The sequence below is a fragment of the Hyperoodon ampullatus genome, assembly GCF_949752795.1.
Source record: "Hyperoodon ampullatus genome assembly, chromosome: 14".
NCBI lineage: Eukaryota > Metazoa > Chordata > Mammalia > Artiodactyla > Ziphiidae > Hyperoodon > Hyperoodon ampullatus.
Window position 1 is genome coordinate 29,151,615 of NC_136927.1, and position 25,439 is coordinate 29,177,053.

The following is a 25,439-nucleotide window of genomic DNA, read 5'->3' on the forward strand; positions in this document are numbered from 1 at the left end:
CCCACCTGCCGGGGGGCTCAGGAGACCTCCTCTCTGGTGCAGTCAGAGGGACGCTCACCTCTATTCGAAACGTTCGACTTGTCGCAGGAGATAAACATTCTAGGAGTTCGTCTTCTTGATGCACACCAATAATTTTGTAGCTTACGATTTCTAGCAGCCTGTGCAAAACAAGGAAGAACGTGAACTATATACATTCACGTAAAAAAAACTTTCTAGAAAACTATTCGTCAGTCATTTTGTTACAAAGCTATGAAGATTCGCGTCTTCTTATGAAGATTTGAAATGTCAAAAGCAGGTATCCTTGGGGAGCAGAAAGAACACTGGCCGGGGACCCCCTCGGAGCGTGTGTAAACCTTTCTTGCTGTGGTTCCAAACTGGGCAGGGCTTGTGAAATGTTTCTCACTCTTTAGATAACAAAGGCCTCATTCTTTTATTAATTTTGTAAAGAAAACATTCTGGGAACCAAGTAGCCCCAAAGGCTGTTCCATCCTACGAGCTGACTGTAAGACAAGGTGATAAGATTAGCACCCGACTCTCTGAAATAAAAACTGAACATCAAATCTGGGGCTTCTTTCTGCAGCTTGAACACTTGCGTAAACAGATGAGAAGTGACCAGATTTCTCAGACACAATCAAGGCCCACGTTTTCCAGCTTCAGCTGATCAGTCTGCTTGAATCACTCTTCCTCTGCTTGGCTTTTCTACCTGAATCTCCCTTTTGCACTACTGCTAATTAATATCCGGAGACACAGGGAGGGAAGACGGGCAAAAAAAAAAAAGGATTAAATGTGAAGTATTTATATAAAGTGTTGCAAAGTATGGGCTGAAAGATGAGCATGGCAACTACTGCGGGGGGGCGGGGGGCACTGCGCAAGCACAGGGCTGGGCCAGGGCTGCCCCTGCCTCCACCTTCAGGATTTGGGAAATACTCGCCTAAGTTTCCCTGATGCCTTCTCGCCGAGTTCCACAGCCTTTTTACATTCCTCTAACAGGTCCCGGACACACCCGTGCTTGTCTGGATATAGTGTTATTTCCTAAGAAACAACAAGATAAAGGCTATACAGGAAACAGGACACACGCGGGGCCTGCTCGGGCCCCTCCCCGCCGACCATCACTCAGACCACCTGCCCAAGCCTGGCAGCCACCCCACACCACGGGGAGTCTAAGGAAATGCCATTTTGAGGCAAAAAGCTCGCCATTCACAGGACAGCTTCTCAGGAATTTCTCCCCCCGAAAGGTCACTAAGAGGCTGTCCAATTCTCAGCATGGTGAGACAGAGGACAAGGACCAGGGTGGACTGTGTCATTTCAGCCTGACAGCTGCACACGGGTGACAACATGGATGGCACATGTCCCAGATTTCCTCTCAATACCAGTAGAGCTAGAAAGGTGAACGCCTTGCGTGTCTGAGTAGGTACAGACTTTCCAGAAGAACCACTTAATGCGAGGCTGTGTCGTCTGCAAAGGGCCCAGCGGAGCTGCCACCGGCTCCAAGGCCAAGCAGCAAGGTCCCAATCAGTCGGAAAGGGTCTCCCTGACACTGTCATTCTGCCTGAAGCCTCAGAGGTGGCGGCGAGGGCCGGGTGGACAGAGCTCCTCCCCCCACCGGGGTTCTCAAACTCTCGAGCCGAGCCACTAACACACGCTACCACTTAGGGAGCTTTCTTTGGTGGTTTTAGTTTTCAGGGTCTGGGGAGAGAGATACAATATACAAGATGCAATAAAAATAAACACTCATACCATAGAAAAAACTCACCTCTTCCCTAAATTGGCTGTTTAACCATATACACTTAAAACTTCGCCTGTTCTCAAAGTCTGTGATTTTCATCTTAAGCTATTAAGAAAAGAGAGACTCATTTTAGATATGCTTCCACAGAAACCCGAGCCTTCTCCTTATTACCCACGGTTACATTAATTTGGACTCATACCTGCTGATAGTAAAGTTTCTTAGGTTGTCTAGGCTTGAAGAACTGTAGAAGATCTCTTAAAGTACCTTCATAATTATGTCTAAGAGGATTACCTGGGCCATCCCTATAACTACACAAGAAAACAGCATATAAATAAAAGACTTGTTTATTTGCCTAAAACAAATATCCGTGAGTGAGCATAAAAGCAAACCTCTGGTCTGACACCTAGACTTGAAATTTGGACTCTGACTACTCCTGTCCCCAGGTCCTAAGTCCCTGCGTCTGTCACACCTGAACACTCTCTGCAAGGGTGACATGGCACACAGAAGCCAGGCCGGGCCGGGCCAGGCCCAGCCGGACACACATGGGAGGGAGGTGTGTGGATGAGGTCTCTAAAGTAAGCCTGGCTTTAGATGAGGCTGCCAATTATTTTGACATCTTGGAGTAGCGTGGTCAAGATGTGAGTGGTGACAATTCTATATCTGAAACTAAGCAAGAAATGGCATGTCAGGTGAGGTGGCCGGCTACTTATTACATTAGTTCGGAGATGTGTGGATGAACTATGGAACACATGCAGTCAAGACCAAACACTGGGCATCTGTGAGTGTGGCTCACCCTTGAGACTTGAAGAACTGGAGCAGCATCGGGTCGGTGTTGAGCCTCTGAGCAACTGTCTTTGCCACCTGGGGAGGGAGGGCCAGAGTCAGAGAGCAAGGTTCACATCCGGTGAACAAACTGAAACTTGCTGATACACTTTATCACTGATTATTTGCTTAGTGCTCTTAAAGAAACCTGTTATAAGCAGCCTGAATTTAAATGCCCCGGAAAGTTACCATCTAACAGGAATAAACTATATTCCTTAGTATATCACCACAGGAGCAGCGTATCTGAGGAAGAAAACCTTTTAAAGTGTTTTTCACTTTCACTGGGGAGGTCTGTCTGTAGATTTACTTCCTGAAGACTGTTTTTTTAAATGGTTCACACTTGGCATGTTACAACTGAAGCAAAGTTGCTGTTAAAACTATGATCTCTGAAACCAACTTATGCCAGGGGTCAAGAGGATTTCGAAGGGCAAGAAGACACGGCAGTGGGTGGGGGTAGTGGAGTGAGGGGAAAAGAGCTTCCGATCCCCTGGCAACATCAACACCAACCCACTTGCATCAAGAACTTCCTCAGACAGTGGACTGCAACCCCTCCTCCAGAACCAAATCCATTACACAGCCTCATCCGCAAGCTTTTTAAAAAAAGAACTTGGTCTTTCTGGTGTGGAATCTGAAGGGAAAAGGGCATTTTATCAAATACCTGAAAATAATTCATCCTATTTGATAATGTAACCACAAATCCAGGATCATTGGGGATTGTTTTATCACAGAAAATCACATCGACACGGTGGTAGAGATCTCTGAAATATTCCTTTGCAGTGGGTAATTCACTGTTATCATTTTCAGGGTCATCCCTGCGGGGAAACACACAGACAATCAAAGTCCAGACCAGGGTTCGGGCATCATCGCCCAAGTAACAGTGATGCTGAGCAGTGTGGATCTAACTCAAGCTAGCATTTCCCGATGCTGGGAGCCTGCCCGGCTACCAGGCAAAGGCGATCGTGGACAGAAGGTGTGCGCTGAGCCACGCACAGGGCTGGCTGCTTTCCGTTCCCGATCTTGCTCCTGAAACAGAATAGTGCCCTCTCGTTCCGCAGACAAGGGAAAGGACTCAGGATGCACTGCGGGGCCCACCCTGCTGGCCCTGCTGAGTCTACTCCCCAACCGGGACTTGGCAGGTTATCACTTTCCTGCGAAGGCTGCAGGACCGGGTCGTCACTAAACCTAAAATGTTTACTGCCTGGCCCTTAAACGAGAGGTCTGCCACCCCTGCTCTTGGCCACCGGGCCCTGCAGTGTTCAGGACTGCCCTGCCCTGGCAAGATGGCTTCAAGAGCAAGGAAAAGGCCGAGTGCATCATCAGGCTGCCTTCAGACTGCACACCTGCTGGCTTCCATGCAGACAGATTACAGTGATTACCCAAGGAGGTGCATTCTAAGAATTTCATGTTTTCAAGGAAAGAAAACAATCTTGCTCTTCCCTAAAGACCTCTGCCCTCCTGCTAAAAGCTGTCATGCTCGCTGTAGACATTTTTGGGAAATAAAAGCATTCAATGAGGAAAATGCTTGCCGCCACCCCTAATTCCAAAGCCCAGAGAAGGCCAACTGCTGTCAACGTCAAACAAAACGTGACTCAGGGTCTAGAGAATCATTTCCTGGTTCTAGGGCTTCTGATTTTAGTACAAAGAGATAACTTCAAAAAGTACGTACTTCTGAAACACTATAATGTCACCATCCATTAGCTCATCGAGGGCTTTATCAAGAGACACGTCATAGTCCTGAATTCTCTCTGTTAAATTCGGTTTAACTTCCTACAGTAAAAGAAAGGACATGGTTACAACGCAACATCTGTCCAGTGTTTAATACGGCCACACACTGTATGTATTTTCTCTATACCCAATTCCATCAGCCCTACAATTCTGAATAAATAGTAGGAAATACTAGTAATAAGGATATAATAATCACTAACCCTAAAGAGGGAAACATCAGAAATGTACAGAGAGGATCCTGACTCAAGATCATCCGAGGCCCCATTTAGCTGTGGTCTTGACACAACAAATGCAGGGCTAGCAAAACATGGAGAAGAAGTCCTCCCCAAACCACTAACCACGTGCTGATTACAGAAAAATAAGGATCCAAACCTCATAGAGGATAAGACTAGTATCTTGGATAAATCCTGCTCTGTCACACATAACTGGCAGCAAGTCACCTAGGTTCAAGAAAAATGAAGAATTCAAAGCTGTGACGCACCGAGACTTCGGCAAAATCAACTCAGAAGGTGAGTGCTGCCAGACTTACGTATTTTACAGGATATTGGTGTGTAGATATGCCCACAGTAATTCAAGCTCCGTGTTTTGGGATCGTACATCTTCAAAAATAACATCACATCATCTACAAGGTTAATAAACAGGCTTTGTTAGGATCTTCTGGTCTGTGCAATGTTAACGAATAGCAACTGAAATGACAACTTAGGGCACCTAAAAGTTACTGTGTGCAATGAAGTTTGTTAAGAGGCTGATCCTAGGTCTGAGGCATCATTTCAAACCTCAAACCCGTGGGAAACACTGTATTTGAAGCAGGAAAGATGAGAATGAGTGCACAGAATTTAGGAAACCTAGTTTTAAGAGCTGGTACTTGCTAGCAGAGTGTTTTACCATGGAAGTATCTGTTAAAGGTTGTGTCTGAGTCTTTGCCGGAGAAGTGACCACTTGAAGTAATACAAATAAGCAATCTTGGACCCACCTGTTTTGTAAATAAAGTTGCGCTGGAAGACAGTTCTTTTACCTAATCTCTGTAGCCGCTTAGTAGCTACAATAGCAGACAGGGGCGGTATGGCCCACAAAGCATGAAATATTCACTATCTGGCCCTTGACAGCAACCCCTGCTCTACACCATCTGTCAAGTATATACAAGACCAGCGTGATGAGCAAAATGTGGAACGTGCTGGACTCCACGCGGCTGCCACCTTCTCACCTGCCAGGACGCTACAACCCACAGTCGGTCTGATTTGACTTCATCAAAAAGCCTTGAACACGGTGGATGTTTCACGAGCATTTTGGGGATTAACAAGATTTCTTTGCAAGGGAAGAACACTTAACCCTGTGTGTTTAGAACGACACTCCGGGAATAAAACTCCACTCTCTGGAGGTGCTGGGCTGGGGGAGGCACTCACGATCTTTATCAAACTTGGGTAACGTTGCTCCACTAGCAGCCAGCTCCGGATCAACTGTTTCCAGGAATATTGTCCAAGGGTTTTCATTATCACTGAGTTCAATCATCTATTCCCAAAAGAGATGCTGGGCTTAGAAGGTTTTAATGGCTAAGTGAGAGTGAAAAACTATATTCAAGTACCGAAGACAAGATCCAACTCTATGCAACTGGACCGAGGGGAAGACCGCAGGGCACGCGGTGCCCGCCGTGCACACCCAGACCGGACTGGACCGGACCGCCACACTCACCGTCTTGCTGCCGTCGGCCTCGTTATCCAGCATGGCCGGCCGTTTGGTGCCATTGCTCCTCGCCTGCATGGGCCACAGTCGAATTTGATCTTGAGGAAATCCCTGGAAATAATTACAGTTGAATTAATTGAAGCAAAATTAGCTTATATTTTCATTCAACATCAAGGTAATGATTCTATGATTATAAGGGGAAAAAAATCACGATTACAGCTCTCCCTGCTGGTGTGGGCAATAGTGACCTGGCCTTCGGGATCTCTGGTGTCCCAGAACTTCAAGCCCATCTTACCAAGGGGGAGGCGGGGGGGAGGAGGGGGAGATGAGGGGAGATGCCAGAGGGCACAACCCAGAAGGGAAGGAACTCTGGTCCCAAGCTCACTCTCAGGTGGCGCCTGGACACAGTGCCTGCCTCCAAGGGCAGGATCCTCCAGGGTCCAGTTATGAAAAAGGAGAGAGAACTATCAACAGGAGGACAGGTGCTCACCATGGTCTGAGAGAGGTTCTGGACAAACTCAGCAAGCGAGGAGTTTTTCAACACTTTGAACACAGTGTATTTCACTTTTTCTTCATCGTACATATCATTTCCTTGATGGCCACAAAACTGGTCCTCTGCAACAATCTGCAAATAGGCATGAAAATGCAGTTTACACCACTAACACACAAAGGAGAACCAGGTCAGGCTGATCGAAACCAAGGTTCAAATGCTAAAAATAAAAACAACTAGTCTTGGGCTTCCCTGGTGGCGCAGTGGTTGAGAGTCCTCCTGCTGATGCAGGGGACACGGGTTCGTGCCCCGGTCCGGGAGGATCCCACGTGCCGCGGAGCGGCTGGGCCCGTGAGCCAGGGCCGCTGAGCCTGCGCGTCCGGAGCCTGTGCTCCGCAACGGGAGAGGCCGCAACAGTGAGAGGCCCGCGTACCGCAAAAACAAACAAACAAACAAACAAAAAAAACCCACAACTAGTCTTTTGCTTTGATGAACCTTCTACAGAAGACCCAAGCAGAAAAGCACCAAAATGACCAAGAACTAAATCAGCTACGAATACTTGGAAACCTACCTATTTCCATGCAGCCATTCTAAACTCATCCATAAACATCAACTAGAAATCCATCTGGATGGTGATCCCCAAATATTATAAAGCTAGGATGCACATGGACCTTTTTTTCCAGGTAGTCAGTCAACTTGTTAAAACAAATGCCTGTTTCCTAAGCGCAACTAAATCATGAACCAAAACCACCTGGCAGTTCACCCCCCACGCCTCCAGCTGCCAGAGCTCTCCCTGCCAGGCCTCACCCGGGTTCTGCTTGCCCTTCCTTCTCTGGTACCCTGCATGTTTTATAAACACTAAGACACCGCTGCTCTGGCAGCCTGAGTACCTCTCAGATCTAAGCCCATACCCTGAACTGGAAAGAACATTCCCAATGGTCAGGGAACTGGCCTGCAGTTCCTCAGTCACACGCTCAGGGGGCCGCCCAGACCCGTGGCCGACGCCCTGGCCCGTGGCAGCTTCGCGCCTGCCCGCAGGCTGACCTGCACTTGCATGTAGAGGTGGGCTTCCTGCCGCTCCTTCCGCTTCTGAGCCTCGATCCTTTTCTCTTCTTGTAATCGTTCCACCAACTGCTGAGGGATATCATGGTCGGTGACAGCTTGTAAAACCTCACCTGCAGGACAAACGCATCTTCCTTCACCTCTGTGCGCTACGTCATCACAAATAAAGCCACCCTTTAAAGTAAAATTACTTGGCACCCTGGGTCCTCATCCAAACCCACAAGTCCAATCCGGCTGCTTCTAGACGATGCTGTAAGGCAGCAGAAGCAGGAAAGTGTCTGCACAGGTGGCTCTAGCTTAGGTCCACTGTACGTGGTATAAAATGCCCCAGCGGGCGAGACTCAGGGCCCAGCCGCGAGCTCGGCCCAGCCAGGGCACGACACACCCGCTCCACTCACTGAGCTTCGACTCCCGGATGTAAACCAGCATGTAGGCGTTGGTGCAGTGCCGCACGGAGAGGTCGTCGTCGTGGCCCCCGTAGTTGTGCTCGATGGCCTCCTCTTTCGTACACCTGGACACCACGTCATCGTCAAACTTACACCACTGCAACGGGGAGCAGCAGAGATATGGCGCTTTGAGGAGCACACGAAGTGAAAGGCAGCGTTCTCCGAGAACACACGGCTGCCCCAGGTGACCCTCACAAAACTCGCCAGCATTTCTGCCGCCCTCACCCCACATTCTGGAGAAATTGCTAATATCCGTCCATGGGCAATTTCTGTAATGTACTCAAACATCCTAAGCTTCAGCTTAGGCTCCATCTCTGTCCACTGTGGATGGAGTCGTTTTAGATGGCACTAACCCTACAGTTACAGGTTCCGCATCTGGTGCCATGAGGGTCCCGCCTCCAAATCCCCTCAGCATGAGCTGGGCGGGCTCCACCTTGGCTCTGTTCCTCACTGGCCCTGTGGCCCTGGACACAGACCCCGAGACCCTCATCTGCTCCTCCTGGTGAAGATCACGTGATGGGATCCACGTGAACCAGGCAAAGACCGCGCATTACATCGCGTGTGTAATGGGGCACGTGCAGTAACACGCGACCAATGCGGGCCCATGAGTGCGGGCCACAGATGATTATTCTAAGTGGAAACTAAGTGCCTCATGTTAGATGTAAAGGGATCCTATAAGGTCCAACGTTCAATACTAATAACGAGATGTATATATCAAGTACAATCATAATTTACTATCCACCTTTAAAAGTATCAGGAACATACAGATACAGAGGCCAAGAAGGGATCCTTCACTATCAAGGCCAAGTCTGAAGCTGAGTGTCACTGAATCCCCTACACAGCATCACGTCCACCCTACCTCCTCCCAGCACTTACTTTGCCATCCCCTTTGGGGTTTAGATAAACCACATAATGTCCACCATGATTATCTCCACTATGAACCAGGACTGCATGAAGAATATAATTTGCAGGGTCTTTAGGATCCGTTTTTTGCAAAAATTCATCAAGTGGTAGCTGTTCGGGGAACTCAAACCTATTTAAAATAAAAACATTTTAAGAGAAATCCAGGTTTAATTTACTTGTAAAATATTTCACCTTTAGGCTTTATTCCTTGCTAGACCTTCTAATTCATTGGCTCCTCTTTACTTGGAAAGGGCAGCTCCTACTCATCACAACAAATTATTCACACGTCAACAAAATCTGAAGCTTGATTTGAGAAAAATACCTATAAAGCACTGACACACCTCATGAAATTTTAAATTCCAGGATATTACATAACTGTCAGTCTTGTGACAAAAACACACTGACTTTTCTAGGATATGGATATTTCCAAATGTTGTCATGAACGGGGGTGGGGGGGAACCTTGAGAGGCAGGAAGAGCGGGAGGTGGGTGCACGAGGACCGTGGTGCCGAGCAGAGCACGAGCCTGGGCACAGAGGGGCAGCTGCCACCCGGCACGGCGCTTGGGAACTCAGGCCTGGCACTGCCAAGTGTTCTGAATACCAGATGTCAGAAATCTGGACTTTTATGTGAAATCTCACGATCTGAAAAAACGCTGGCAACTAATTCCAATAAAAACAGAAAGAAAACCAAGGTGAGGACCCAACAAAGCACACCAGCAGGTTGGGCCTAGCTTGCAGGCTGCTGGTCTGTGAGGTCTGCTGTCTCAAGAGACACCACAGAAAAGGGCAAGAACAGATGAGCAGGCCCGGCTGGTGGCAGGTGATATGATCGAGTCACACTCTCCGCCGAGTTTGAGGGGTGACTGACCAACCTCTAGGAGGCTGGTTATTGTCAGGCTGTACCCCCTGGCCACGGAGTACCAAGTTACTGCTCCAACTAATCAGGGGGCAAGTTCTGTCTCCTGAACCAGACAAAGCAGTGTGTGGCAGCAACCTTTTAACTGGTACTTTAAGGATCTAGAAAACACCTGGAATGGGGGACACACCCACCTACGCCAGCATTCCTGAGGATTCTAGCACATTCTATAAGCCTATGCCAACTGAGAGGTAACAACATATTGGAGAATCCTATGTAAACCAAGAGAGTAATAATAGCAAATGCCACTTCTGGGGAAAGCAAAGCCTGTGCAGCAGAAAGCACCCCCTCCCCGCCCACAGACTTCAGTCTGCCACAGTGTAGACAGAGGGGCTCCCTGAGGAGGAGATACGGAGGAAGCAGCCCCTGAAATTATCCCTTTAAAAGCACAGTTCTTGGGACACCTCGGCAGAGAGGAAACCTACATAAATCAGAGATGAGACCGAAAACAGAAAAACTAAACAAAGCACTGAGACTAACCCCCTAAATCAGGATGATGGGTAAATCTTAACTCTCACATCCCACTCTAGATTACCTATCGTTGATCTTGATATTTTGGTCCGTCTGAGGGTCATACATAAATCGCATCAGTTGTAGGTGTAACACTGGTGGCAATGTTAGGAATTTCACACCTTTCTCTGCTTCCTGAACATTGAAAAAGAAGCACAGGTTTAGTTTACCTCTACTTATTTCTCGAAGCAACAAAAGCAACAGCATTTCACAGCAAGGGTGGAACACGGTGGGAACTTCTGGTGGGGAGACGGGCACAGGGTGCCTTTAGATGTTTTGTGTGTGGGATTTCCTCTTAGTTTGCATTACACGCTATCTTGATGTCCAGCGACAGGGGAACAGTGAAGTAAATTACGGCTCAGTCACTTGTTGCCCTATTAACACAGTCATTAAACACTACGAAAATTCTGGAGAAACACGGGAAAATCAAATGGAAAAGCAGAGGATTATGATTATGTGAATGAGGTGTGCCTATGGACACCGGAACAGAATAAGACGAGCACGGTCTGGGTTGGGAGAACTGCCCGTGACCGCCATCCTTCCCCGTGAGCACGGTCAGTGCTGACTGTTCACTCCTGCTTCTGAAGACCCCTCCGACTCGGTATCAGCAAGGCCCTCTGACCACCGCCACAGCCTCTGCCCAGGCGTCACCAGCCTCTGGACCAAAGGACGGCCCCCAGCAAGGCCTCTGGGGGAGAGGCCCAGCCTCACTCCCCCCCCCAACCTCAGCCAGCTGAGTCCTCACTCAGATAAGCCTTCGCCAAAGCCAGTCACTGTCAGGCCATCGGCGGCCCTCAGCACGGCTGTATTTCCTGTCTGGCCCTTCCTTCGGACCTGTAAAACTTATTTCCAACACTGGCTAGAACACACCCACCTGAAGGAACTGGTGTCCTAGGTGGCAATGTTCTCTGTTGTACATTAGCATGGTTAAGGGAACTGGATAGTTGTGGGAAGAAAAACAAAAACCCAGGAACCTACTGCCACACAAAGGAATGGCATGGTTTTAGTACAACTTGAAAGAATAATAGAAGAATCCTGTTTCTTAGCCACTGTCCATTGACAGTCTAATTCTAAAATACATTTTGTTCACCCAGAGCCCAAAATACCCAGTGTGGATAAGGGCAATCCTGTGAGTTGACAAGTGTGTCCTAAGCAAATCCAGTGGCATGTTTGCAAGTAACTTACTGATCTACAAATCAGTGGCCTGACCAAGCAGGAGGACAGCAGGTCTGTGACCCACGGCAAAATGGGCTCACCAGCACCGTGAATTATAAATGTGTGAGCTTGGTAAACCCAGGATGGTCCGAAAAACATCATAAATTAGTTGAGCCAGTGAGTCAAGGTTATGAGGCTGCAACACAGACCTGGAGGGCTGGACCCGTGAGGATGCTGCTGACCCACCAAGCAGCCTGGCCAGGCCACAGTCCGGGCCCCTCTATCTGACCATGCACTGCCGCTTGTTTACAACACTCACTGTTCTGCCAGAGTTCCTGCGGGGCCATGTGGAAAACAAGCAGGGACACCGAGTGTGGAACAAATAACAGAAAATGCACTCCTTGTTCTGGAAGTCAGGATCCTCAGAAAACTAACTGACACTCCACTGGGGCGGCGGGGGAGCAAACCACCACCACCAGCCAAAACCAGAGTCCCAGTGACTAAGCAGTTCTATCTGTGACTAGGAGAAACTGAGGGAAGCTCTGGCACAGACACCAGTGAAGTAAGGGGCAGAGTCATGGATGGAATTGCGGGGGGGCACACGTGTCGGGTGATGGTTCTGCCTCTGGTAGCCAGGAGGCACAACACCTTCCCCACCCCTGCCTGTCTACACCAGCGACACGATCGGAGCTCTCTAACACAACGTCCAGACTGAGAAATAAAATCCTTTTGCGTTCTAAACACCAGTGGCATGTGAAAAGATGCAAGTGAATGTTTCGTTCACAGTTAAGCAAAAGATGTGAAAACAAAGTGGAAAGATACAGCAGGACACTAGCACACAATCTCCAAGTTACCTGCAAGCCATGCTCCCCGGCATCGTATTTATTGTCACCGTCTAGTTGTTCTACTGCCACGTAATCCACAAATGATTCAAATACTTTCAAGAGAGAAAGAGAAAAAAGTTAGCCGAAGTTATCACTAAAGCTTTGATTATAACATAGTCAATCAATCAATTCGGGCACGCCAGGGAGGAATGTAAATAACTGTAGCTGTGAGCACAGGTCTGCAATTTCACTGATCCAGCAAAAGGTGTGAACTCTTAAGGCCACTGAGGGTGTTACATGATAACATGGAGTCAACGTTTTAATAACCTTAAGTAATGTTAAAGTACAAATTTTAACCCAAACACTTATTCTAAAGTCGGTGCAGAAAGAAAGCAGGCATGTGGGAGGCTGGGGTGGGGGAAGAGGGGGAGTTTGGAAGGGGACACGGGCTTCTGCTGTGAGACGGAGTAAGAGCGGAGGCTCCTGTGCACAGCACGGGGACACGGCTGATAACGCTGCCACGTGTAAGTCAAGTTCATTGACCAGAAGGCAGTCATCCTGTCACAACACCTGAGCGTACCAAATAACCATGATGAACACTTTAAACACCTTACGACCCTGTCACTTAAACCACAATAAAGCTGAAAAGGAAGAAGGAAGAATCCATCCAAGGATGATAGCCAACGGACCAGGAGGTAGAGTCTAGAAAGAGGTCTACCCAGATGCGAAGGGCTCACTACTGACAAAGGGGCAGCAGAGCACCTTTGGTCCACTCGGACCATAAGCAGAAAGAAACTATTCTGGGTGGACTGTAAATAAACAGAAAAGAGAAAACAGTAACAGATAAGAGAATTATCTTATGACTTCAGGGCAGGTGTTCTCAGACACAAAAAGCAAAGACTGATACCCTGGATTTCACTACAGTTATGACATTCTGTTAACCAAATGGGCACACTGCAAGAGTGAAAAGGCAAGCCCCACGCTGGCAGAGAGCCCGAAACCCAGGTGAGCAGCAGCGACCACAGCCCGTGAGTTCCGTGCTGTGGCCCTGAGGGAGTAACAGGAAGCGCACTTGTAATGGGCTCCATTACGAGGCCAACAACCGTGTTCACACACGGGACAACAGGCAGGACAGGACGTGGCCGCTGAGAGCCCCGCAAAGTGCCAGCTCACTGCCTGCACCTTCCAGGCCACAGCGCAGGGCAGAGAAACCCCAACGGGCCCCAGAGTCTCCCTGAGACAGGGTGGGGATTTCAGGGGCCCGAGGCAGCAGCCACGCGCAGGACAGAGGGCCCTGGGGAGAGCCGCGCGGGAGAGCCCCGGCGACGTGCAGAGGCTCCTCTTGGTCTCGAAGGAATCAGCTATCTCCAAATACTGAAATGTACCCCGGAACAAAGGTTAAGAATATCCAATACCCAACAGGATAAAAATCACAACAGCTGGCATCCAATAAAAGATGACCAGACAGGCAAAGAAGCTGGAACTCACAGCCAGAGATGGAAAGTGAATCGATGGAAACAGATCCAGAAATCACGGAATTATAGGACCAGAACATCAAGTTATTACGAACTACATTCCATATGTTCAGGAAGACACCCAAATTGCCAATAAGCATTCGAAAAGGTGAAATCTCCCCGACTTCCAGGGCAATGCAAATTGAACTCAAGATAGCACCATTTTCCCACCAAAACGCCAGTCTGACGACTGACGGCTCTGGAGTGGATGTGGAACAACGGCTCGCACCCTACTGGTGGAGCAGGAATGGATAAACTGCTGTATCTGCTAAGCTCGACATATACACGCAGGCCCTACGAGCCAGCATTCCACTCACCGTAAATGCACCAGGGGTGGACACAAGACCGGCCAACAAGCCTCACACCTACCAGCCTCACACTGAAAACAACCCAAACACCCATCAAGGAAAGAATGGTTTCCAAACATTTGTGTTATATTCCTAAAGTGGAATACCTTTTAAAGCAATGAAAATGACCAATTACTGCTCTCAATATAAGGATGAAGTACATGGAGGCAACGCTGAGAAAAAGAAAAGAGAGAACTAGACACATATCCTACATGATCCCATCTATGTAAATATCACAAAACACGCAAAAGTAACCTAGGAAAGAATGTTAGCAGGCCAAACAGTGGTTTCCTGTGAGGAGGGGGAGGCAGTGACCAGGAAGGGCCACCATCTTGCTTTGCAAATGTTCTGTTTCTTGACCTGGGTGGGGTCACCAGACTGTGTTCACTCAGTACCTTCATCATTTGGGCAATTTTCTCTACACTATATTTCAATAAAAACCGCTGTGTCAATGAAGCATTATACCAAAACAAATTATGAAAAGGTGGTGGTGCCATTATGTACACAGAACTTACTATTTTTCTTTCCTTTTATACTTAGCTGGATATCATAATAATCTTCTCTTCTATCAGATCGGTAGTCTACTTCTTTACACTGGATATATGACTACAAATAAGGAAAATAAGATGAGTTAAGCATTAACCGTCAAAATATTAGCATGTTTAAAATCTTTAAAAATCACTCTTTAAAACTGGTTATCACATACCACCATCTTGCCTCTGAATAATTTAGGTATGGTGCCTTCTACACACGTGCCTTTCATCTTATTTTCCACATTATCAAGCAACTGGAAGAGAAAGTTTTGGCTTTCAGGAAAATGTTATGCTTAATTAACATACAGTAATTTGAAACGTGACTAGGAAATTTCAATGGTCAAAGAAATTCTAGACTATAAATATCATGACCTTTAGCATGCAATTATCAAAAACGTACAAAAATCTTCTTCCTTGGTTGGATATTTACAAAAATATCTACATGCAACAGTTGAGATTAACCCTCTATACAGCCTTTGGAATGAATTAGTAATCTGTAGTGCCTTTAGAAGCATTTTTTATATTCATTTTACCTCTGTGGAAAAGCATGTAAATTGAGCACTAAACTTAACTCGTATTGGTCCACACCAAGAGATTAATGAGGTTGAGCCTGTCAACAGGATTGACTGGTTTGTCCATGGATATTTAATGAACTGGATTCAATCCAGCTAGTGCTGCAAAAAAGAAAACACACCTTGCCCAGCCAATCACCTTGAATAGCCATTTCATGTTGTGAGTGTGAGTGTGTGTGTGTGTGTGTGTGTGTGTGCGTGTATTTCTTTCATCACAACTGGAAAAGTGGGCGTCTGCTCGTGACTAGAGATGGTGTGGGGGAAGATCACCCACACAGAGGTCTGCCTCAACCAGAAGTTCTGTGCCAAGGAGGGGTCTGGGGCTTGTGCTACAGAGTAAGAACGGAAGTCACTATTCTAAAGTGAAGTGGGATCATCAGGACAGCTACTCAAGCCAATCTGTTGTTTCTTGGATTAGTAACTCTGGTAATTATGCCAATTTAACAAATTCAAAGTACACTACCTATACTATTCACATTTACATTTTCCCTCACACTTCCCTATCAAATAATTTTTCAGTCTTTCTGGTTTTAAACTAGATACATGTTGTCTTTTCTTTCTAGCCTAGTTCTGGTCCTGAACAAAGATGGGCATAACTGGAATGATAGTGACGGAAGTAGGTCTGAGGTTTTACTTGGTAACCACTTCTGACAGTGCTTCAAAATATGAAATGTAAGTAGTAAACAACTGCGGCTGAGAACTCACCACTCGACAGAGCTCTTGAACATCATGTTGCATGAAGCTATCTAACGTTTCCCACCTTAGAGAGATAAAATGAATTTATATTTAAACTTCCAGATTTCAAACAAGAGTAAATTAACAAGCAACTCAGACTAAAAAACCGAACCATGTAATTAGTCATTATTCTTACATTTTTAAGACGATTATAATTCAAAGACAAACTGAATTTTATCCAGACACCAAAACGTTCACAACTTTATATTGTTCTGAACATCTTACTGCAAGGAGGGGGGATCATGTTTGCAAGTAAATGTACAGAAACTTGGAGACGATATGTATCCTTTCCTTGACAGGTAAACCTAAGTGGTGAACTGCTTCTCAAGCAAAATTCTAAAAGCCTCCATTTCCAAAGAGGTCAAACAAAGGACACTGATAAAATGTCCTGACATAATCAAGTGCCTGAGCTCTGCTCTCAACCCTTCCCCGTCCACTAACTCGGCCCTCGAGCAGCAGAATGGACAGGTCTCCCAACACGTACCCGAACGACTTGGTCAGCTTCTTTGTTCCTACGGGCTTATCGCTGTGCTGTAATTCATAGAACACTCTTTGCAATGCTAAAGGGACGCTTTTGGATGAATCATCGCCCTCTGTTGGCATCATGTACACAGCCTAAAAGAATTGATTCAGAAATAAAAATGGAATTTTATGTGAAAGTATCATTTCTAACACCACAATGACAAAGGCAGTTGGGGAGGGCTTTTAACTATCCCCCCCAAAGGGTCAAAAGGTCTTTCAAAAATCAAGACAGTGAAAAAAGAATTTTAAAAATTACTTGGGGCTCACCATCCAATGAGAACCACTTCTACCTCATACTTCTTAGAGCAGAGCAACGTTTTTTAACGTAACATGACTTTGAACAAAAGCGCTGACGAAACGTCAATGCTACTGCAGTTAACCACACTCAACTATCCCCAAGATATCATCCTATCTTGGTAATGAACGCTGCCTGGAAGAATGGTGTGAAAAGGACACGCCAGCAGACCAGCCAATGGTCCCCCAACACCAGGAGTGTGTGCTGCCTGCGCTGCTCCCCTGCTTGCACGACATTCCTGAAGTGCAAGTAACTATCCTCCGTTAGATTTTACATTTTTTAGAAGTTTTAGCTACAGTAAGTGAAAAATTAAGATTCCTGACCAGGAGTTTTTCAACTAATCAATTTTAATATAAAACTTTTCAAATGTTGCTGCTAATGACTTTCATATTTTTTTAAAAAGCTTTATTATTTCTAGCCCAATAAAGTTAGGTTTGTCGGCTGTGGTAAACTTTTCATCACCTAAGTTAGCTTCACAAGTGTCCGAACACTGAGGAATAGAGCTATGTATAAGCGTAAAGCAGGGGCCTCCCTGGAGACGCGGCAAGAGACAAGTCTGGCGACGGGGCGTTGCTTACCCCCTAATACTTGAGAGAAAAGGGTGGGTGGAAGGTTGAGGGAGAGAAACACCATCCATTTACCTTTCGTAGTTGGTTTGTGAAAAATAAAGTCTGCAGCAGGCTGTTCATGTAACAAGTCGCTCCCTGATTCTTTAAACCGACATAGCCCGTGTGCTTCTTTGAATCCCACCTATAAGATCAGTTTGAGGTTGAGGGAAAACTGCACAGGACACCTCCTTGCTTCTGCAACGTGTGTGGGCGAGGGGACTGGGGGCCGGCACCTCACTGCTCTGCACCACCGCCTCCTTCCCACCATCCTGACACGGGGTGACGACGTCCGAGCACCCGCCTCCAAGTGAATAACTCGTTGCCAGGCTGGCAGTTATCACACGACTCCCTCCGGCAGTCACCAGTTTTGTCTGCTCAAGCACGTGGGCCAGTGCGAACTCAGCCCGGCACCGGAGAGGCAGCCTCCGCGCTGTCTGCTGACAGCAGCAGTGCCATCATTTACCCAGAGCAGCACTGTCAGAGAGGAGTTCAAGTCTACTTCTATCAAACTGAGTCCCAGGGTGGCTCCCTCACACACACGTCGGGTCACACATGTAGTCAGCACAAGGCGGGACGGGAACAGCAGAAACCCCTCTTTTCTGTAGCGTCCCGTACGCAGGGAAGGACAGGCATGCACACCAGCAGGTTCAGACCTCAACTCCAAGAGCCGTCTCCCTTTACTCTGTTATACAGGTGGTTGGTTAGGAGAGAGAACAGTCTGCACCGCCTTGCCCCCAACAGTTAACAGGAAGCAGAACAGCCCTCCCCAGCGCCATCCCCTCCCCCTCTGTGCACGGTGCAAATGTGTGACCAGTGCTAGACATTTACTGTGAGTTCAGGCCAGCAGGACTCTGATGCCGGGGGTAAGAGGTGTTTGTTAAGACTGAACCAAGACACCTGTTTTGATCGGTAAGTCTGAAAAACCCAATCTACTTTCTTAGTCAAAAGATGTATCATAAGCATAGGGGGAATGTTTTCTAAAGGACGGGGAAAAAACCCACAAAAAGTTTAAAGAAATACCATCTTTTTGCCCCCCACTGCTGGTATCTGAATACAATTCAAGGGTATGTTTCAAAAAGGCTACTCAAGAAAAGCCTGACTCCTCTGATATCAGCCCAATGAATATGAAAACTAATAAATCTTACCTGTTTTAAAATTTCCCAGGGCCACATGCAGGCCACCTTAGCCAGGACCTGGACTGAATGACCGCCCTTCTGGGCTGCCGGCCACCCAGCCCACCCGGGTCAGCCTACGCACTCGTGCCAGAGGAGGGCCACGTGGGAAGAGGAGAAACAGGGAGAGACAGGGGCGCCTACCCCCGACTCCTTCCCACCTGGACTGCACTTTATTCCTTCGCTCCTCGGCCTTAAGAGTCCTGCCCGTCTATAACCTGATCCCAAGGCACCATCTCAGCCCTCTTCACACCCTCCGAGTGCCCCGCCCACCCCAAACTTCCCTGCCGGTGTCCTTACTCACGCCCTTCTCCCCAGGTGTCCTTACTCACGCCCTTCTCCCCACCTCCAATTCCCCCGTCATTCCTTATCAATCAAGGACATCCGACACGTTCTTTAAGGCCGACACTGTGCTCTTGCCCACAGACCGCCTGGACCCAGGGACGGAACCCTCTCCTCCCAGCGCCACCCACACCACAAAATCACAAGCACATCTGCGGCTGCAGTTACTGTGGTCAGCTCCTCCGCCCAAGTGGTCTTGGAGGTTCTTTGAGGACAGAAAACCATGGCTGCCTTGTTCAACATAATTATATTCCTAGAGCCCAGCAGAGTGTTCGGCACATAGAAACTGCTCAATAAATCCGCTACACAAAGGCATGAGCGCGCAGCTGGCACACGTCCGTTGATCTGGTCTACGTGCCAAGGGGTGAGCACACAGAGGGGGCGTATCTGCTGTATGTATGCACCTCTGCTCCTTTCACTAGAACTCACAACGTCTCTTAATAGCATCCAATTAAAGGAAAACTTACGCAACTCCATGGGGGGCATCCGCCTGTACAAAGACTTCAAAAGCAACTTTGTCATCATCTATAAATCCTTTCTCAGGATCAGTCACTTCCTATAAAAAAAAATAAGAATATCCAACTTGCATAAGAACCCACAAATGCTCACTTCATTCCAAACAATTACCCTGTACTTAATCGATTAAAATACTACTTTTTCAAAACACCTAAATTGTGCTTCTAGTTTTGCAGTGCTTTGGCTTGTTTTAAACAATGTTCTCTGAATGAAAACAGCAAAAGCTTGGATGCCTCCCGGAGGAACGGGAGGTGTCAAGGGCTCAGCGTCCACTCAGCAGGCAGGGTCTGGGGAGGCTGCCGAGAACCCACACTAGAGAGCTGAGCAGGGTGTTCCTAAGTCCTACTGGCTTCCACCTCTGCAAAAGCAGCCCAAACGAGCTGACTTGAGAATTCACTGGTTACAGGAAACCACCCCACACTATGCCTGCCTCCGTATTATTTCTTTTAAAGGACACCTAGCCTATCAGGAAAGCTATAAACTACCTTACAATGTCTGAACAAAGCACTGAGATGAAGTCCTGTTGGCTGCTAAAAACCTGACGTAGGAAACTGGAGAAAACACGTTTTCAGTTACCTATCCAACTTATAAAGCAAACATTTTGATCCTAAAATGAATAGATGGATGTGAAGAATGGAGAATTAGGGAACAAAGAACAATGCTCAGATTACGCAGTCTGAGTACATTGTTACTTACACTCCAGGCCATGAAATTGGAAAATCCCCAATCGTTCTCTTTATGGAAGAACAAATGACTGATACGCCGGCTGAACGACTTCTCATCATCTCTGTAATTTATGATCTTCAGCACCGCTTGTGCGTGACAGGACCAAGACCTGTTCAGGGAGGACAATCTAAGCCTCAGTAGACAGATTTACCTGTTGACTTTTACACAATTTTTAAAACAGCATACAAAACCTCCCATATTTTCTCCTTCTATTTTTTTAGATGGAATAAGGGGACACACATTATCTTTAATGGAGAAAAAAGTGAAGAGGGTCTGGGGGTGCCCTTGTGTGGTCTGGAGTGATTTAACTCAATGCTTTATGTCTTTTTTTTTAATTTTTAAAATTTTATTTATTTTTGGCTGTGTTGGGTCTTCGTTGCTGCGTGTGGGCTTTCTCTGGTTGCGGTGCGCGGGCTTCTCATTGCGGTGGCTTCTCTTGTTGCTGAGCACAGGCTCTAGGCGTGCGGGCTTCAGTAGTTGTGGCACACGGGCTCTAAGTGTGCGGGTTTCAGTAGTTGCGGCACACGGGCTCTAGAGCTCAGGCTCAGTAGTTGTGGCGCCCGGGCTTAGCTGCTCCGCGGCATGTGGGATCTTCCCAGGCCAGGGATCAAATCTGTGTCCGCTGCATTGGCAGGCGGATTACTATTCACTGTGCCACCAGGGAAGCCCCTATGTCTTTTTTTTTTTTTTTTTTTTTTGCATTACGTGGGCTTCTCACTGCTGTGGCCTCTCCCGTTGCGGAGCACAGGCTCTGGACGCGCAGGCCCAGCAGCCATGGCTCACGGGCCTAGCCGCTCCGCGGCATGTGGGATCTTCCCAGACCGGGGCACGAACCCGTGTCCCCTGCATCGGCAGGCGGACTCTCAACCACTGCGCCACCAGGGAAGCCCCCCTATGTCTTTTTAATTTCTAATTTAATTTCTAAACCTTTAATTTAAAGGTTTCAAGTTTTTTACTGGTATCTATAAAATACAAGTGTTTGAACTTTAAATACTGTTCTTAGATTTTACAAGAGATGATAGCTTTTTGGTCAGATAATAGTTCTAGTACCTAATACGGCTATTACTTGAATAGAAGAATGATGATAAAGCTATTTTTTTAGGTGAACAGACCTAAAGCTGTAGGCTCTACTAATAAGTGTCACTCCTGCCCCCCTCAGGTGCTGTGAGGCTTCCAGGCCGGGCTGTATAGGGGGCTCGGAGCAAGGATGCCACCACCCGAGAATAACTGCAGGTGCGATTGCTTGGGGCAGACCCCAAAAGGGCCCCTGAATCAACGTGTAAGATGTTTAAAAACCAACTTAAAGTGGAGCTTTTATAAAGGAAGGTTTTGACTGAACTCATTCGACTGAGCTTTTTATAAAGGAATGTTTCGACTGCAGACTCATCAGAACAAGGGCAAGGGCAGTGCTGTTCCCGCGGGGATGCCGCTCGCTCGGGATGCCATCGCTGGACGTGGGCTGCTGGATGTTTCCCAAACTACCGTTCAGGCTCAAGTTGTCTGTCAGACTAATAAAACCAATCCAGCCTCAACGCTCATCAGATCAGATCATAATGTGAACTGAACACAAGAAGTAAAAATTTGGCCAAGGCCCTGACTGCCCATAAAACTGGCCTCTTAAACACTCAAGTAAAGAGGAGAATGAAAGCTTTGGCGGAACAGCTGGAACCGGTGCCCTTTGGGGAACATCTTCATCAAGGGCGCCAAGGGCCACAATTGGGGTGGCAGGGAGACGTGGTCAAGGAAGCAGCTTTCCCGTGGGCTCATGGATGTGGAATGAGAAACGGTGACAAAGTGATCTGGGATCCAGCCCTTCAAACAATCTCTCAACTGTGCTTCTGATAAACGTTGAACAGCGACACTTTGCTTTTTAATTTTAACTTTCTGAATAACCCATAGAAATTGGTTAGCATACAGTGAGGATGTCTGCCTGAAGAATTTTCCTTAACTACAATTTTCCCCCCTGGCAGTTACTGGTAGAATAAGAAATACACCTGGTAATCCAGCAGTCAGCTAGTCCAGATAGGCCCTGATTCCATGTTCCACGGGCAGGTAGATTCTAACACACAAAGTTCAGTTTTTTATTTGAAAGAAAAATATACACCTTTTCTAGTTTGGATATAGTACCTACCAGTGAGTTTTAAAGAGGGAATTGTATTTAATATAACTTAAAAATCAAATGACTATGTAAAGGCAGAAAGGAAATTCAAAGAGAAATCCAAAATTCAAAGAGGCCAATTTGGCTTCCAATAACGTACTAGAACCATTTGCGGATTTGTAATTGCATCATTTAAACTGTCTTACGTGGAATCAGATTCAGCATTGCACTGGAGAAAGAATCCTACGCTTTTTTGGTGTGGTCTGTCTGGATAAAAGCGTGGCATCACCATAATCTTCCATGGCAGATTTCGCACAAAACACGGAGGGCTAAGGACCGACTCACTCAGTCTGCTGAAGCGCTCGACAGTGAACTGAAAGGTTGCCTCGGAGCGCCAACTCGTATCTGCAAGAAAACGCTTTGTCAATCACCAAGCCCGGCATTGTCAGAAAACACTGAAAGCAGCACAAGCCTGGGTTAACCATTCTATATTCAACTGCTAAAATCTAACCCTTTGGGGAAAGGGTAGCATCATTTCCAATTCAGTAACAATCTAAAACTGTGAGATGACATTTAGTTTGTGTAAATGAAATCCCGAACGCAGAGGGCTAGCAACACACACCTGCATTCCCCACCAGACGAGCTCAGTGTGATTAAAAATGTCTATTCTACTCTGTCTTAATTCCCAAGTAATCCGCAGTGAGTGGAGAGACTGGAGAATAGGAGTAAAACTTCTCATGTCACATCTGTTCAAAGACAGGACTTGAGAAGGAAAAGAAAAGGGCTTGAGGCTTGGGCTGAGTGTGGAGAAGAAACATGAATTTGCAGGCAAACAAGAACTTCCGAGGAGTGGGCGACAGCCATTCCTGGGAAGCGCAGCACTGTTTAGAGATAAGAAGACTCCTAAGAAGTTAGCTAAAAATAAATGTTAACTTCATTAGTTCACAATTTTGGTGAAATATCACGCTAGATTCTCTAAGGGGAATTATTTGAAAAAAAGAACGAAGAAACTGGCATTCCTTTTGACGTGAACTGTTAAATTTACTCAGCAAGACCAAAGGCCAATTTAAGAAATCAAGATTTCCTCCAGTAAAATGCAAAGCACTTATAAGAATTCAACTAAAAGTCACACTTGGAATTCCAGCTTTTTCTGTTGCTGACTATTCCTTTCACGTGACCCAGGCTGTGGATTAGCTTTGACAAACCCACCAGTGTCCATGCTTCTCCAGCTCTCCCCGTGAGGGGAGCAGCTGTCCCAAGGCCACCCGCCAACCTGTTACCGGCCAGCACTTTTATAAAACATAATAAAACTGCCGCAGGAAGGCCAAATTGCTATACAAGTTTCTAAGGGCTTCCTCTCTCTGTGCTTATCTCGTGGCAGACTGGGGACAGTTCACAGGCACAGGGGCCAAGGGCCACACTTGGTCTATAGAATAACAGGAAGGCCTTCTCTGGCTGAGAAGCAGGTGCTACTTTGACATCCCTGACCCCACGCACAAAGTGGGGTTTGCAAGTCTATGCCCTCAGCCCATCTCTACACTTCACTCAGGTCACTGCGGTGCAGACTTCTCCACACATAGAACTGCCTCCGCTGTGACTGAATTTGTTCTTACGAAAACATGTCCATCAGTCCTCATGAGAGGGTAGTATTCTTTACCAAAGAAATAAAACCCAAAAGGATGTGTTAACAGCACTTTTATCTTCGTTTAAAGGCTCTCCGTCCCCACCTTTTTTTTTTTTTTTATTACCCGTAACCTGGCTCAGCTGTTAGCAGAGAGGCCCTCAAAGGAAGAGCAGCTGGACGGGGGCGTTTTGCATTCGAGCCTCCTCAAGGGGCAGGTATTACCCTCATCCCTTGCACAGATGAGAGTCCACGGAAAAGACAAGAAACTTGTTCCAGAGAATGAGGTCCAGAAAGGCTGAGGAGAAGAGTGGGCCACTCCTCCACAGCCACACAAATCATATTTGAGAAGCATCTAAACCCCACAAGGTAGGCAAGGGCAGGTGTTACTTAATTCCCACTTTACAGATGAAGAAACCGAGGCTTGCTGAGGTTAAGTGGCTTATCTCATCCAAGGTGTTACGAAGTGAGCACAGGGGGTCTTAGTACCCAAGATCTGGACACTGAGCACAGTGACCTACCTCTGGTTTGTAAACTGCCATCCTAGAGTTTAGGTGACCAAACGCAGAGCCCAATAAAACCGGCCTGCTGTACAGTGATGGCAGGACACACTCATGGGACCTAAGGACATCATGTCACAAGGCCCTCCCTCTCTCCTAACTCACCTACTTGACTGTCAGTTACCATTCAGGTCTTTGTAGGATTACCGTTTTATACAGACAAAAAAATGATACACATTATAAATGGCTTTTTGCTCTTCCTCCCAACACTTTAGTCAAATTCCTCAATTAATCTTAAATATTAAATAGGACCACACGATGGTGAGCTCAGCATAGCATGCAACCAGGAGCGGGCCAGCCCTTCAAGGCCAAGGTTCTGGGTCTTGAGCCTGGCGCCACCCTGGCCCCCATGTGCAGTTCACACTTGCTGAATCACACACTAGATGTGAGATTCTGCCTCATGTTCAAGGCACAGGATTATCTTCCAAAGTATGCTAATTAGGAAGTTTAACATGAGATTTCATGTGAATAAAAATGTCACCACCCCATAGCTCCAAGCTCTTCATACTGTGTGGCGTTGGTGGTACAGAGGTGAGCACAGCTGCCTTCCAAACTCTTCATACTAACTGAATAACTGAAAAGCTGTATTAAATACCAGGTCAAGACAGGAGGGTCTACAAAAGAGAAGAAGACATGAAACTCATCTCTGGCAGATAGGGCCGGCCTTGTTACCCTCCCCTAAGGGAGCTACATGAAAAAATGGAAGGAAGGTACGCGGGACTCCATGTACTATTTGTGCAGCTTCCTCTGTATCTATAATTGCTTCAAAACAAAACTTTTTTTTTTTTTGGTAAAAGTAGTATACTTGGGATTATGAAGGATACCCGGTATCCTGCAGGATTAGTGTTTCATCCAAACAGAGACTCTAACCTGCCTGAACACCACAGAGCACTGACTTACCTACTCCAGCATCTTATCGTAAATGACAGGATGGCAAGCTCGTGCTACCTGCTGCCCTCACACATTTTGTCAGAAATCTCGATAACCCACCACTTTAGGTCTTTTAAAAAGAAAGGTGG

The 25,439-nt window shown here is 46.9% G+C and overlaps 1 protein-coding gene across 1 annotated transcript in view; it reads right to left on the bottom strand.

Moving 5' to 3' along the window:
• The window catches only part of USP7 (ubiquitin specific peptidase 7), a gene marked incomplete at its 5' end in the record, with an annotated part of 56,196 nt that overhangs the window by 2,827 nt on the left and 27,930 nt on the right, over positions 1 to 25,439 (bottom strand). Inside the window, 25 exons of the mRNA XM_079719372.1 lie at positions 59 to 158; positions 932 to 1,032; positions 1,754 to 1,831; positions 1,926 to 2,034; positions 2,520 to 2,587; positions 3,207 to 3,360; positions 4,215 to 4,315; positions 4,646 to 4,713; positions 4,803 to 4,895; positions 5,677 to 5,782; positions 5,963 to 6,064; positions 6,444 to 6,578; positions 7,488 to 7,618; positions 7,904 to 8,048; positions 8,828 to 8,984; positions 10,306 to 10,415; positions 12,290 to 12,372; positions 14,636 to 14,726; positions 14,827 to 14,907; positions 15,931 to 15,985; positions 16,445 to 16,575; positions 17,419 to 17,527; positions 19,367 to 19,455; positions 20,112 to 20,250; positions 22,446 to 22,644. Coding sequence (XP_079575498.1) covers positions 59 to 158; positions 932 to 1,032; positions 1,754 to 1,831; positions 1,926 to 2,034; positions 2,520 to 2,587; positions 3,207 to 3,360; positions 4,215 to 4,315; positions 4,646 to 4,713; positions 4,803 to 4,895; positions 5,677 to 5,782; positions 5,963 to 6,064; positions 6,444 to 6,578; positions 7,488 to 7,618; positions 7,904 to 8,048; positions 8,828 to 8,984; positions 10,306 to 10,415; positions 12,290 to 12,372; positions 14,636 to 14,726; positions 14,827 to 14,907; positions 15,931 to 15,985; positions 16,445 to 16,575; positions 17,419 to 17,527; positions 19,367 to 19,455; positions 20,112 to 20,250; positions 22,446 to 22,644 — 2,735 coding nt within the window. The remainder of the gene's footprint in view (positions 1 to 58; positions 159 to 931; positions 1,033 to 1,753; positions 1,832 to 1,925; positions 2,035 to 2,519; positions 2,588 to 3,206; positions 3,361 to 4,214; positions 4,316 to 4,645; positions 4,714 to 4,802; positions 4,896 to 5,676; positions 5,783 to 5,962; positions 6,065 to 6,443; positions 6,579 to 7,487; positions 7,619 to 7,903; positions 8,049 to 8,827; positions 8,985 to 10,305; positions 10,416 to 12,289; positions 12,373 to 14,635; positions 14,727 to 14,826; positions 14,908 to 15,930; positions 15,986 to 16,444; positions 16,576 to 17,418; positions 17,528 to 19,366; positions 19,456 to 20,111; positions 20,251 to 22,445; positions 22,645 to 25,439) is intronic.